We start from the raw sequence: 15775 nt of genomic DNA on the forward strand, positions 1-15775 counted from the left end.
CAATTACCAAGTTCTCCCAATGCATTGAGCAATGTGACTCACAACTACCACAAAGTAGATGTATAACACCTACTCTCTCAGCAGCTTGTTTGGCACAGACACCTTTTCATAATAATAAACAGTTAATTTATACACCCAGTATTGTATTCCCCAGGCTAAGAAACATCAGAGTATGACAAAGGACTACACATTCACAGCAATCATGAGAGACATTTTCTTACTTTTCATCACGACTATTATGCAGACTCTATAATCCAACATATTATAGCTGACTTTTTACACAATCAAAAAGCCACAATTCATCAACCAGCTCAGCACTGAAAGGACAGCTTTTTTCTTCCATTGTTTATATTCTCCCTGATGCTCCTAGGATAAACTAGACTACCTCACATGGATACAAAAGGATTTACAAAGATGATTATTACCTAATCTTTTCAAGATTATTCTTTCTCTGCATGTGTATAGCCAAAGCTAGTTTGCTTATTTATCCTTATGTAGGATATATATTTAAAAGCTTCCCTTACAGCAATTTTGATTCAAAAGCCTTTAGTCTATGTTACCATATCAGAAAGCCTTTAATACAGTAAAATTCCCAAAACAGCTTCTTCCATCACCCTATCTAAAGGGTTTCTATTTATTATTAGATCTGGAATGCAGCTAAACATGAGAATTTATGGCTGGGGGAAGCAACAGTACATTTTCAAGGAAATCATGACACTGCCTCCCACAGTGGTCAGTAAGTCAATGATGTGCTGGACGCACTGCCTAGCAAGGAAACTTCTTCCAGCCCTTCAGTTCAACTCAAGAATTATTCTTCCTTCAGACCCAATCCAATAGTGAGAACTGCAACTCTCTGTAACCTCAGCCACCATCGAGTGGCGACAGCTGACAAAAACCTCAACACGACCAAGCAACGTGCACTCACAGCCCAAAAAGCCAACTGAATCCCTGGCTGCATCTAAAGCAGCATGGCCAGCAAGGGGATTCTGCCCCTCTACCCTGTGCTTATGAGACTCTCAGATGGAGTGCTGCATCCCACTCTGGTGTTCCCAACATAAAAACATGGAACTGCTGGAGCAAACCCAGAGAGGGCCACAAAGTTGGTAACAGGACACAAGCTGATATAGTTGGGCCTGTTCGGCCTGGAGAAGAGAAGGCTGTGTGAAGACCTAACAGTAATTTTCCAGTATCTGAAGGAGGATACAGGAAAGCAGAAGAGGGACTTTTTGTCAAGAACTGTAGTGACAGGACATTGAGAATGGCTTCAAACTGAAATAAGGTAGGTTTATATTAGATGTTGGGAAGAAGTTCTTTAATGTGAGGGTGGTTAGGCACCGAACAGGCTCCCCAGAGAAGTGGTAAATGCTTCAACTTTGACGGTGTTAAAGGCTAGGTTGGATGAGTAACCTGGTTTAGTGAAAGGTATCCCTGCCCAAGGTGGGGAGGTTGGAACTAGATCATCTATAAGGCCCCTTCCAACTCATACTATTCAGTGATTCTATGAATTGTGCTTGATTTTGTCTGCCTCTAGTTACCCCAGCTGCATACTCATACAGCTTCACTGACCTCATCAGAATTACTCCTGAGTTTCACTGATGCAAGAGTAAAAATATCAAGCCCTTATGGGAGAAAGCAAAAAAAAGGAAAATAAATCTTACCTCCCTCATTTTAGATCTGTGCATTGCTATAGGACAAAACAGCTCCTATCTCTTTGCTTTTAGCAAAAGCTTCGCCAAAGGAATAATAGCCTCGAGGCCTTATAAACATGTACCCTGCAGAAAGGTACTGCCTCATCATTTCACAATGCCCACCAGTGAAGGGTGACTGCTGCATTGTCACGGGGCACAGAAAGAACTGAAAATAGAGTAAAATATACTAAAGCAGCCTAGACAACAAAATAAAGCACAGTTCTTCCTCATAATCACAGTAACTCTATAAATTCAGAGACCACAAGTGTATTCTTATAAATGAAAATGTTCTAATAGGGAGCAAATAGGTACATGAATTAAGAACAAATTCTCAGCGTAGGAGATTTAACTGCAGTCTCCCAAACCACAAAATTTCAGCATGCCTCCTAAAACCAACAATGAAACAAAACATATTCCTTGACAATGAGATTACCTTGGGTGAACAAGATGTTCAAGCCACTGCTCTGAAACACAGATGGGTTTACAGTTCAATCAGCAGCCACAAACCCATATTAAACACATGGATTTGTTAACACCTACTTTTGCTTAAAACATTAAAGAACTTCATACACTCTGAAAAAGTGACAAACTTTGCATAACATAGGAAGGTTTTAATATTACTTCAGTATGCTGCAATCAAATTGTATTTTAAATGCCAGTCACATTCCCAATTAGAAATGGCATAGGGAAATGTCAGGGAACGTACCAAGATTATTAGCAAGTGATAGGAAGCACAGGGAAGGCGGCCTTCTTCTATCTGCTTCAGAGTTGTTTATCATGGTGGCTCATTAGATTACAGAAGGTGGTGCAAGAAGGAAAAAAGAAGTATCATATTAATCAATAACAATTTGAGAATGCTTAAGAGCATTAATAGAAGCACAGTAATTTGGTATGTAAACAGTAAATTGCATAGGTAGCACTCAATCCCTTCACATTTGTTCTGACATATTACAACTGAACACTAGTAAGCATTCCCTTTTTTTCCTTTCAAAGGGAATCAGAAGAGATTCCTTTTTCCTCTCTATGTGAAATTCCTCCCACCTCTTGCTTGCAAATGAAGCCAGAACAGAAAGATGCAATCCGGGAATGCAGCTCACAGGGGTTTGATCAGACAGAACACAATCTGGTCTGCATAAAACCTCTGAAATGCACAGCGTGATGAGCGTTCCTCAGCACTACTTCATTTTACAAATCTCTTCCTGCTGGGCTGCATTACTTACCAGGGTAGATGAAGGTCTGCTCAATATACAGCTGGTGAGGTCAGTTGGAAGAAAAAGAATATAAAGACTAGACCTCTATCTATATAAAGACATCCATTATATTTTCTCTAAAAGTACCACAAACTTAGCAGCAGTATTTTTACAAAAGCAAAGAACACTTAAAATTTCATAGTGTTTATTGTTCTCAATCAAACCTTTTCAAGCATACCAATACTTACAAGTAAATAAATTACAGAAAATGCTTGAAACACATCACCTTTCTCCCCAATTAAAAATTAGCATATAACAATTTATATTCTAAGACATTAAGAATTTTAACAGGCAATAGATTCTTTTAAATGCAGTTTAATGGTGCAGTAGAGACAGGCACCATACAGTTTCAGAATGCTTTAAGCAGTCACCCAGGGTAACACCATACCACATCAGAAGGCTTCAAGTAGCTGCCCATACAGAGCAGCACCACATCACTTCAGAAGGCTACAAGCATTTGCTCCTCCTGGTCGTTAGCCCAGCCTTTCATACCCCTCATGTTCATGCCCTGCACCTGTGTGCCCTCTGCTCCCTTTGGTGATGGTCAGTGCACCTGGGCACTCCAGGTCTCATTTCCTTCAGTGCTGCTCACCTGCTCCTCACAGCTGCAGCCCATTGGGGATGAGGCTCGGCCACAGCCCCACTCCCAATTACCACAGTGTGCCTACACTTTATTAGTAGCCATCAGCAGAGGTGATCTCAGCTGCACTGGGGCTATGAGAATTTCACCTACACAGACCATCTACGTGATGAGAAAATAAGGGGACTACTTGAAACAGGTTTGGATTTCAGTTCAAAAAAGCACCTCTTTAGAGTCCAGCATAGAGCAACTCTTCATGAAGCTCAGCTTCAACACTGGCTAATTACAATGCCAACTAAGCATATTTCCTAATAGACTTTCTGAGCTAATATTTTTCCATAAAACACTTGTTTATAATCAAATCAAGAATAAATATTTTTCCTTCTGCAGAAGGTGTCTCTGTTCCTCCAATTAACTTCCAAAGGAAATCCCAGCTTTACTCTGGAACCAAACAAGGATGGAACAAAAAGCACAAAGGTATAAAAGTTTTGCAGTTCTCCATGGGAAAAAAAAACAGAACTGGAACACATTCCAGCATTTACAACTTCCAGTTTATCTTTCTGGCTAGAATATTTACATAATGAACCTCATTGCTAAAAAAAAACCAAACAAGACTAGTTTTCTTGGTTTAGAACCAATTTTCTGCCCCTTGCAATAGATATTCTAATGTTTGGTATTTTTAGACATGTAAACATGCATGTTTCTGTAGGTTATAAGTTATGCTAAAAGTAAGACCACATGAAAGTTTCATGAAAGAAAAGGATGTAGAGAAGCTACAGGGGATGTGAAAAAGTGCAGTAAGACTGGCCTTTTGGTTTGCACCACTCTCAGCCAGCTCCTTTGCTAGGTGATCAGAATCTCAAGTATTAGAACCATCAGAAAAATAATATAAGTTCCTGTTAAATCATTTATAGCCTACAAACACTTTGACACTACAGTGGTAGCAACTCTTACCAGCTCAGCAATTGCTGTGATTACATCCAGATCATACCATGTCAGCAGGACCATGACACAGAGTTAACACACACTCTCTAACAAGGCACCAGTAAATATCATCAGGCACAGAGCTGGACAGACATCCAGCTGCATTTCCTCTCTCTGCTGCCACACCTACAATGCTTTAACCCAAGCAAAGAAAAATCAGAGAGGAATAACAAAATGTTGAAATCAGGGGATGCTTACAATGGATAAAATTAAGCATTTAAATAATTCTATTAATAAATAAATTTTCTTAAATAAAACCAGCATTTTGTATTTCTACTGCATGTTAAATGATTGCCAAATACAGCAGCCTTACAAACAAATCTGTTATTTCTGTCATAGCTATGAAACTTCATAGAACTGGTGCTGGAATTGTTATCTTTGGTATCATTTTGTCCATCCGCTGGCATCAGTTGGGATAAATTTTATTTCTGATTTTTGAGTCAGGCTTTTCTTGGTTTTCACGAGCCATGTTCCCTTTATGGCCTTGTGCAACGACTTCCAAGTGCAGAACCCTTCAACCTTGAATGCGAACTGATGGGAGACGTCACAGGTTTTAACATCAGAAATTTAATTTTTGTCTGAGGTTAACCAAATCTTGGATGAGAGACTCAGTGAAGCCATGGAGTTTCCACCCTTGGAGATATTCCAAACACAAATGGGCAAAACCATGAGCAAAATGCTCTAAGCTGGCCCTGCTCTGGGGCTGAATCAGACGGCTTTTAGAGGACTCTTCCAGTCTACATGTTTCTGTGGCTCTGCAGCTAGGATCTAGCCCACACACATCACTGCAGCTTTCAATACTTTCTGCTCATGGGAGTCCTGCACTTTCCCTAACTTCACTCACTCCAGATATGGAAAAATCCTAGAGTAGAACAACTCTAGTTGCTCTAGTCGTTCCATCTCTTCTCTGTGAAGAGATGTTTGATGGATCCCCACTCCAGGCTGTTGGGCTCAGCACAAAGCCAGCAGCAGCCGTGCCATGCTGAGGTGTCTCCATCTCTCCATGGCTGCTGCCTTCCCACCCTGGTTGGTGCCTGGGCTGGCTGCTGCCTCACTGCAGGCAGGCTGGGCCTCCAAAGGGACACGGCTCTGCGAGGCACTGCCTGGATGGGCGACACCATCTACAATGGCCACAACAGCTGCTGCCCTCACCGACACCAGCCACACGCTGACACGGCCGCTCCTGGAGGTGTCACATACTCAGCTCAATCATGGAATCATCAGGGTTGGAAACGACCTCTAAGATTGTGTTTAACCTCTAAGCCAGCACTGCCAAGCCCACCACTCAACCATGTCCCTAAATCCCACATCTACGTGTATTCTGTCTGCCTCTGGGGACGGTGACTCCATCACTTCCCTTCAGTTCCAGTGCCTGACCCTTATGGTAAAACAATGATTCTTAATATCCAATCCAAACAAGCACAATTCGAGGCCATTTCCACTTGCAGCTTGGAGGAAGAGGCCAACTCCCACCTGGCTACTGTCTCCTTTTGGGAAGTTGCAGAGAAGGCCCACGTCCCGCTGAGCCTCCTTTTCTCCAGGCTAAGCACCCCAGCTCCCCCAGCTGCTCCTCACAGGACTTGTGCCCCAGACCCTTCCCCAGCTCTGCAGCCATTCCCTGGATTCGCTCCAGCACCTCAATGTCCTTCTTGCACTGCAGAGCACAGAACTGGGCACAGGACCTGAGAATCCCTTCCCTGGCCACACTATTCCCGACACAGGCCAGTCCCGCCGCTCCGGGCCGGCTCTCGGTGCCGGGGCCGTTCCTGGCCCGGCACTTCCCGAGCCCCGGGACAGCCGCTTCCGGGTCAGCGGCGCGCGCAGCCCACGTGGGCCCGGCGGCGAGCGGCGGCAGCCAGGTCGGTGGCGGGACCGGGACCGGGATCGGGATAGGGATCGGGACCCGGACAGGCGTCACCGCCGGGCGCTGTCCCCTTCCTCCCGGCGGGCCCGGCCCGGCCTGGCCACACGTGCGCGCCGCGAGCGGCAGCGGGGCCGCGCCGGGGCCGGAGAGGCGGCTGGCTGCGTGCGGCTGCTTGATCGGCGGGCCTGCTGTGGTTTTCTTCCCCCAGTTTTCTCCGGAGGCTCCTTTCCCCGGAACGCCGAGCCATGACGTCCCTGGCGGAGCAGCTGAAGCGGCTGGCGCTTCCCCAGAACGATCCCAGCCTCCTGGACCGCAGCGAGGTGGCATCGCTGCTCTTCACCTGCAAGGAAGCCGCCACTATTGACAGGGACACGTTTTTTGCCATCGGTGAGTTTGGCTGCGCTGCTTTTAAAAACACTCCAAAAAACGGATGGAAGAATATAAATAGGAAAAGCATACCCGTATTCAAAAAAAGCCAAAAGAATAGTTCGAAAAGCTGCCGGCTAGTCAGCATCACTCCAGTCCCTGGGAAAACCAGGGAGCAGTGCCTCTACGAGCACGTTGCTGGGCACATAAGGAAGGTGAAGAGGAAGAGTCAGGGATCACCAAGATGCTCAGGGAGTGGAGAATTTGCCCAATAAGGGAAAGTTAATGAGAGGAATGTCTCTGGTCTCGTTCAGTCTGGAGAAGAGAAGGCTTTGGATGGGTCTCATAGGCCATTACCTGTGAGGAGGTTCCCAGAAGACGCACCAGACATGTATGGCTGGAGGACAGGAGACAGTGGCAGTAAGTTGAAAGAATAGGAGTTAAAACTGGACAGAAGGGAAAGTTTTTTCAGTGTGAGGACAGTCAAGCAGTTAACAAGATTGTCTGGGGAGATTGTGCTTGGGAAAAAGAAGAAGTGACTTTTTTGAAAACTCTTGACAGGATAATACCCTAAGCAGCCTGGTCCAATTTTGGAGACCCTTTTAACCCTGCTTTGAGCAGAGTCTGGGACTGGAAATCTCCCAATGTGCCTTCTGACATGAATTCTTGTTTAATGAAAACATGCTGATGCCCTGCTCTTGGGTAATGTTATGGTCACAAATAATGTAAATGTGTAGCCTTTGCAGTGTTGGCACATTTCAAATTCTTTATGCTCTATCCCTTTCCATTTTTGTGTAAAATTTTATCTGGGAATTTGATACTGTTGAATAAGAAAGCTTTTTTCTAAAACCAGACAGATTGATATCATGTTTTCATTTTAAGTATCAGGATTGTAGATACATATCTTTGATGCAGCACAATGTGTTTTTTTGGTTTCTTAAATAATTGCTCTAGAACTGCATGGCTGAGTTTGAGGATGGAGTTTTTATGGTCTCTTATCCAGTGTTGGACCTCTGATCCAGTATTTGATCATTCCACTGTTAGAAAAAATAAAATCTATACATTGAGTTTGAGTTTCCTATGTTCCAGCTTGCATCTCTTATCCTTCCATCCTTCCACTGTGCATCTCTGAGAAGAGTTTAGCTTTATCTCCTTGATAACCCACACTATATTCTGCTAAGTAGCTGCAGACAGCAGGAAGATTTCCTTTTGACTCTCTTCTCTAGGCTGAACAGTTCCTCTTTTTCCTTGTATGTTGCTTTCCAGCCCGTAGACCATCTCAGCATACCTCTGCTGAACTCACATCTAGAAATGTTTTTCTTCTACTGACGATGTCAAAATTGCACACAGGGCTCCAGTTGCAGCTCACAAAGGGAAGGGACAGTTCCCTCCTCCCTCAGCCTGCTGGCCATGCTGTCAGGCACAGCACAACCCAGGATGCTGCTGGCCTTCACTGCTGCAAGAGCACTCTGCTGATAGTTGTGTTTTACTTTGTCAGTTGAGAAATAGTTTAAGTATATCAAAGGTTTTTGTCTTAGGCCTCTTTACTGCTTGCTTTGGTTTGCTTGGTGCGGATGGCATGTACCAGTATAGCAAAAAAGTTGGATATGCCAGTGAGCAGGTTAGTAGTTGGGACTGCAGAACAAAACTGTTGTGTTAAAAGCAGTCCTCCCATTTTTATTTTTTTTCCCGCACAGGATGCACTGGCTTAGAAGAGCTGATGGGCATTGATCCTTCATTTGAAGAGTTCCAGTCCAGTTTGTTTAGTTCCACATCCAAAGGCCTTGAACGCAGTGTTCAGACTAAAGCAGTAAATCAGCAGCTGGATAAGAATATTTCACTGTTCCTCATTCACCTGTCCCCGTACTTTATGCTTAAGCCAGCCCAGAAGTGCCTTGAATGGCTGATTCAGAGGTAATCCACTGAATATCCTACATGTCAATAGATAAGGCTAGAAATGCAAGATTTACTTTTCCACAATGAGAAAAATTTTGAATAATTTAACTTTCTGAAAATAGGTTAAAATGTTAATAATGTTTATTTAGACTTAGTCCTTATGGGGCCAGATGCTCTTTTTTGCCAATGAGATTTTTTGTCTTTTGATAAATTTTTGTGATTATTTTGATCTGTCATGGTACTCTGTATAAAAGCAATTACTTCCATACCTGGCTTTCACCAAAGTTGCCCAGCCCTAGGCCTCTTACAGGGCACATAGAGAGGCACTTCTATATTGTGCTTTTAGAAGTGGGCTTTTTAAAATAGCAAAGTTTTGATATTAACACTGAACCATGAACCCTAACTATTCTTATTTCAAGGTTTTGTGAAGGTGTGAAGAAAAAACAATGAAGTAATTTGTGGTGTTATGTTTATTTATATAAATTAACCTATCCAAATGGAGAAAGTGCGGTACTTCTTATAATGAAAGAGTGTGTGATTTTCTTGATACATATTTCTTTGAATCACAATTTTTCTATAACTGTATTGTACTGAGAGATCGATACTAGATTATTGTAACATCTGGTATAATACTGAAATCTGTGCAGAAGAAATTAAGGTAACTTTAAGTCATACAGGGACATAAAATTGTTGATAGTGAGAGGAAAAAATATGCTAGCACTATTTTTTTCTTCTAGCAAATACAGGCTACCTTGAGTTCCTGGACTGTTGGTGGACCATAGATCTGAGTCAGTATGATAACCATGTCAGGTCTTGCTTAAAAGCAAGTAAACAAAGTATTCTGAGAAGAATGTGGAGGGGTCTTTTTTTCCTTTTTGGGTTCCAGATACCTTTTAATTACATATGTATGTTCTTTTCCTTAGATTTCACATTCATCTCTACAATCAAGACAGTTTGATTGGTTGTGTTCTGCCATATCATGAGACTAACCTATTTGTGAGAGTTATTCAGCTTATAGATATAAAAAGCCCAACTCATAAGTGGCATTGGATGGATCCAATACGGGTAAAGTATTTAACAGATACAAGATGGAAGGACCTTTAAGGACTTTATTTAATAATATCTTGACTCTTCTACTCTGCTTATGAATATGGTCCACCAATTTACATGGTTAGTTGTGGAACTGTACTGAAAGGTTTAATTACAGGAGCGGAGCCTGGATGCCCACATGTTGTTTCTCCTATCTTTCTTTGAAGGTGAAGTTGATAGTAAAAAGCTTTGACAATAATTACTCTTTGTTTTGGATAAGTTAAGGCATGCTTTTAAGGTGAAAGTATTTGTTACTGCTAGGAAGATACATCAATTACTAAAATTTATGTTTATTTGCATGTAGCTTAAATGTAAAACTCTTTATTATGTCCTAATGTAGACACAAAACATTCTAGAGCAGTGTGTGGAAATCCATTTCTTATTTCAGTTTAATCAGTGTTAACTGATCAGGAGGATTAATACAGAGATTATAATAAATTTTTACTTTCTGTGCTTCGCTTTACTCTGAGTGTTCTAACTTTACTTTTTTTCACTGTGTAAAGAAACCTGGCGTCCCACTGGCAAGGGGTACTGTCATTACACACTGCTACAAAGACCTGGGCTTCATGGATTTCATCTGCAGGCTGGTGGCAAAATCTGTGAAGGTTGTTCATTTATTCTAGAACATTGTTTGTTGTCACTTTGTCTTCCCCATGTTTTTATAGTAGTGTACTATTTCTTAATATTTTGAACTGTATATCAAAGAGTAAAATAATTCAGTAAACAATATGAGGATTTCTTATTAGAATTTGTGAAGATTACAGTCTGTCAGAATTTCTTATAAGAAAGTGGCTGAGAATCAATGAGCCATGACAAAACAATTTAGCCATACTGTATTATTTACTGTGTTGCTTTAGGGTAATTAATTGTCTTAATTTCTTCCATAAACTCATTCTTCTTATTAGTCTTTAACTGTGCTCTGAATTTCCATGTGTCTTCTGGGGGTTGTCATGGGTGTTTTTAATACACACCTTCAAAAATTAGTGACACTTTGAAATTGATGATGTTAGAAGGTGGGCAAATTTTTTTGTATATTTCAGCTAATGTCAAATATAGGGCTAGTTCTGTAGTCTCAGAAGGGTAAGATGTATGACAGATCCAGCTATTTAGAGAACTGGGATGCATCTGCTGTCAAACTAAGCAAAGCAGACACAGTAACAGAGTTTATTCACAGGTGTAGAAGGAGGGGTTAAGCATTTAGCTTCTTGGCAGTCCAGCTCTGAGTCTTGAGCAGTACACCAGGATCACAAGTGATTTTGGCTGCCTTATTCTGATTAACTACATCTGCACCCATTTCCATCTGCCGTGTCTGTGAGGAGGAGCAGTAACCTCTGGCAAGGGTTGCTGCTATGAGAGGAGATGAGTTCAGTTGTGCCAGCAGGAACTGCTGGATCTTGCAGGCCAGAGTTCTAAGATTTTGGTGGTTTGAGGGAAGCCATATGTGCATTTCCACTTGCCCTGATGTCTGAACAACTGATTTTTTTCTGTGATCCAGGTCTTTTCAGAGTGTCCTGGCAACTCAGCTCAACTGAGAGTTCTCCTTGTGTTTTATGCTTCCACCATTGTGTCAGCTCTTGGAGCTGCAGAGAAGATAACAGACACTATGGTCTCTCTGCTGCTGCCTTATGTCCAAAAGGTAGGTGAAGCTCTGTTTCCCTCCTGTGTGATGAAGACATGTTCTGCAGATGTGCATCTGCAGATAACATCCAAGAGAGACATCCTGTGTGGTACATACTGTACCCACTCAGCCTGGTTTGAAACCTCAGGCAGGTGAGGGAAATAATGTTTTTTCACACCTCAGATGAGCAGTTTAGGAGCTGTTTGCTACTCTGCATGAGGAATGGAGCTGTGAGAAGTGGATACACAGTTTGAAGAATGTCTTTGCTTTGAGATTTATCATGCTAAACCATGAGGAAATGGTGTCAGGGTAAACAGCCTGGTTTAATAGCCTCTCTTGTCCACAATTGTTGTTTTGTCAACAAACAGAGCACTAGTTAATAAATCTGTCTTCTTTATCTCTGGACCCTGCATGACAGCTTTTGCTTCTTCAAAGCTTAATTTATAGATACCTTAAACACTAACACATGAAAAAGAACATAGTGGGATTCCGTGGATGTCAGAATAAAAACTGTTTTTATGTTAATGTACTCTTTTATGTTATTCTGTGTTGAAAATTCACCTTTATCTCATTTTCTAGGGCTTGAAATCCTCTGTACAGGATTACAGAGCTGCAACATACATGATAATCTGCCAGATGACAGTAAAAGTGACAGTGGAGACTTCCTTGGTGCATTCCTTGATGGTACAGATAAGCAAGACATTATTGAAAGTGCCCTCATTAGTCAGGGATGGGCTGGCTTGCTTGAACCTACTTCTGCAAACTCAGAAAGGAGATAAACTTGGGGAAAAGTAAGTCTACATGAATCAGATTTTCCCACTTTCTAAAATTCCAACCTGTGCTTTGATAATTTGAAATTTTTATATCTTCATCATTAAAGGGATACTTCCCTGTCAGAAGTTTTGGTAGTTGACATTGCAAAGGGCTTGCAAGTTCCTTTGGCTTACTTTGAAAATTTGTATGCTCACTGCAGCAGAGGAGTCTCAGTGGTGCAGTCTGGTCATCTGTTGGTCCTTCTGCTTCTTCTCTTAGTAAGGGATTGATGTCAGTGTGCAAAACTGAGCGCTGTCAAGTAAGAGGTTTTCTGGAAAGTGCAAAGATGTTCCATCCCTTCAATGGAAGCGCTTTGAGTTGGCATAGTTTAACACCTGAAGCATAAGTGCTTCTATACCACCACTTGTTTGGTCTCACTTCAGGTGAGGTGTTCTCCTGGAGGCTCATGTGGTAGGTTCCCACCCATCTGGCACAGCTGGCTTGTGCTGGTAACGTGCATGTGAACATAGTCCCACATGATACAGGGCATTTGCTTGCTGGCAGAGAGGAGTATTCCAATAGGAAAAGTCTTATGAGGGATATATAGAGTGATTACTTTCCAGATACTTGAACTGTCATAGGTTAAAAAGTTCAGGTGTGAAGTTGTTATATTATGCAGCATCCAGCCAGGTGGATGTAAAAGGAGACAAGATGAAGCTTTGTGTGAGCTGAAAGGGAAATGGCTTCTCCTCAGAGGATCTGTCGTTGCACGATTACTTCTCGTCCCTTTTGCTGCTTCTGGGGGATAGATACGCTCCTTGCAGTGTGAGGATATCTCTTCCTGTAATTCATACAAGTATTTTTCCTTTTACTACCAGTTTTGCAAAAATTGTAGGTAGGTTCACTGAGCCGTTACAGCAGCTGTGCTCAACTTGGCTGGCAGTACCCTCTTCTTGGCTATTAAATTTGCCAATAAACATCTGGCATTAAGTGGAGCCCTTTGAATCTTTTCAGTGTTTGTTTACAATGGGGCTGTTACCTGATGCTGGAAATTGAATCCTCATGAAGTCTGCATGGTTTTGAAAGTGTTTGTAACCCAGATGAGCATACATACTTTTCTATTTTTCCCCCTTTCAATTGTGCAGGCCATTTAATTATCTGTGCAAAACCCCAGAACTGGTAACACTTTTGCAAGGCCTGTCAGCGGGCTATGATATCTCTCCTCTCCTCCGCTACCTGTTGCCTCACCTTGTTCACACCATTGTGAAAAGTGATACAGGTAAGTTAGCACAGATTTTTTGTAAAATTGGATCAGCCTTAAGGATGGATAACTGTGGTAAATGTCACAGCTGTGTAATTGCTTCTTCCATTGAAACTAAACTGTGCCAGTGCCTGTGAAGACCTGATTGAGCTTTTGTGTATTTGCCTTTTTTTTTTTTTTTTTTTTTTTTTTTTTTTCTTATTAGAGGTTTATTGTAATACTATGAAATCTTGGGTAGATTGCATGTACTCCATATGTGGTTCAATTAGTGGACAGCTGTGTTTACCCAGGGAATTAAATGTGCCTGGGAACAGTCTCGGGCAGTGAGGCTGGCAGGCATGCAGTTGTAGCCTGTGTCTGTGCTAGAGAGTCTGTTTGCACTGTGGCATTGTAATGCTGAATCCTGACTGGGAAAGCTGTTTTGTTAAAAAGGTCCAGATTCACACCAAGGAATGCTCTAGGGAAGTTGCTTGCACAGCTTTTAGCAGCAGGTCTGGAACATGCCAAAGCATCCTTGAATTTATTTGCACCAATCCAGGCTTTGGCATTTTAATGACCTTGGTATAAAGCATTGCTCATGGATCACAGAGAGTTAGTGCTGGATGAGCACTGTGGTCTTCAAGTTGTGTGCATCGTTCACTAGAGGATGATGCCTGTAGAAGCTGTTTGCCTTAATCAGTATGAGGGGACTGTTCTCTAACTATAGTTCATCTTTTATGATTGTCCTTAGAGGAGCAAGAAGAATCTGAAGAGACGGAAAATGACATTTACATCAAACATCTTCAAAATATTCTTGAGAGTATACCACTGGAAAAGGATTTAGATTCCCTGTTGGCTTCGTGAGTAGACTTCAGTTCTTATGCAGTACTGCAGTCACTTCTGGTTTAATAATAAATCTTGACAATGGCATTAGCATTATATGAGCATGTTTTTCTGAGCTGATGATTTAAGTCCAGATGGGGATTTTGAAATTTAAACATTTAGTAACCCAGAAGAACTATTAATTTAGCATTTATGGGAATAGTAGTGGGACAGAGTGAAACTTGAGGCCAGCAGCAAATCTGTACTTGCAGTAAATAATGTATATGAATCCTAATCTATTAAGCACTGTGCTTTATAACAGTAATGAAAAAGGTACCATGAAAAACATGGTGGCTTTCCCTTTTGTTTGTAATTTCAGCAAGTTTCTTGAAGAGTTTATCTCGCGTGGTACAGAGATTGAATCTGATCCCACCAAAATGGCTGCACTCAATCAAAAGATCCTTCCTCTCATCAGACTTCTTGAGAGAAAGTAAGTTGCATTTTTCTATGACGGACCCACAGTGTGTAGAGTGGTGATAGCAGTAATGATCTCGGATTATTGGGTGTAGTAAGCACAATAGTCTTGCTGAAATAGATACAAAAGAAGTAACTGACTCCTAGACTGTCCCAATTTTGTTTTACTGATTGTCCATATTTTATTATCACTGTAATACATGGATGCAGACCTACTGGCTTTGTACAGCTCTTTACTTTGTAGCATGAGCTTCTCTGCTCATTATGTATCCTAGTGGTCTGCAAATTGTTCATCTGTGTTAAGACATAATGGTTTATTGCCTTTGCGAAACCACTTCAAATAGCTGGTTTGGATAAATGCATGTGCATTCAGTTTCCTTGGTTTTCCCTGTATTTCTCCTGTAAATACATGTTTTTCTATAATCCTCTGCAGAAAGTATTGATGGTTTTGTCTTTTGGCAGGTATCCTAAAGCCTTAGACTCTGTGTTGGAGAAGCACCTGGAAGATTGCACAGATGAGGCTGACCAAAATCTTTTTCATCAATTTATATCTCTTTCATTAAGCTGTGGCAAGTACAAGGTAGATAGGATTGTGATCCTAGATCTTGTATGGTTATACTGTCAAAAGGCTGATTTTTGACAGAGTTCTGCTCTCTATTCCTCCTTGTAAACAAACTGTTTACCATTCCCACAAAAAAAAGGAAAAAAAACAAACTACCCTAACTTGGTTAAATATTTTGTTGGGGGAGCTTGGTCAAAACTGTGGTAAAACAAAAGCTATCAGGTCTTTTAAGTTGTTGTTTTTTTTTTTTTTTTTAGTAAGGACTCGTAAGTGTGAGCTTTTTTCCCTGGTTAAAATTTATACATTTCCGCCTGCTCCAATTGCTACCAATAATTTTTTTCCTTAGAAACATTGCCACTACATACCCTGTACTGGTCAATAGTGATGACAGTGGTGCCCGAAAGGCCTTGCCTTACTTAAGGATGTTGTCAGTGGCAAAGGTGTCTGTGTCTGTTTTGGGAAAGCTGAGAAACAACTTTATCACTGTTGAGAAAAGATGGCTTGGTCCTTTCCTTGCACTGATTTTATGAATGTTTGCAGTCGGTAACAGGGAAGAATAGAGTGACCACAGAGTTCTTCCTGTGCCATT

At 41.6% G+C, this 15775-nt stretch overlaps 1 protein-coding gene across 1 annotated transcript in view; it reads left to right on the forward strand.

Annotated features, from left to right (window-relative positions):
* The first annotated feature begins 6228 nt into the window (after positions 1-6228).
* Positions 6229-15775, forward strand: part of HEATR1 (HEAT repeat containing 1) — a 34793-nt gene continuing 25246 nt past the window's right edge. The window contains exons 1-11 of the mRNA XM_012572573.5: positions 6229-6361; positions 6575-6753; positions 8430-8646; positions 9552-9693; positions 10221-10322; positions 11213-11353; positions 11915-12126; positions 13234-13367; positions 14080-14188; positions 14530-14640; positions 15087-15204. Coding sequence (XP_012428027.4) covers positions 6612-6753; positions 8430-8646; positions 9552-9693; positions 10221-10322; positions 11213-11353; positions 11915-12126; positions 13234-13367; positions 14080-14188; positions 14530-14640; positions 15087-15204 — 1428 coding nt within the window. The 5' untranslated portion in view covers positions 6229-6361; positions 6575-6611. The remainder of the gene's footprint in view (positions 6362-6574; positions 6754-8429; positions 8647-9551; positions 9694-10220; positions 10323-11212; positions 11354-11914; positions 12127-13233; positions 13368-14079; positions 14189-14529; positions 14641-15086; positions 15205-15775) is intronic.

This window comes from Taeniopygia guttata, chromosome 3, assembly GCF_048771995.1.
Source record: "Taeniopygia guttata chromosome 3, bTaeGut7.mat, whole genome shotgun sequence".
NCBI classification, from domain to species: domain Eukaryota; kingdom Metazoa; phylum Chordata; class Aves; order Passeriformes; family Estrildidae; genus Taeniopygia; species Taeniopygia guttata.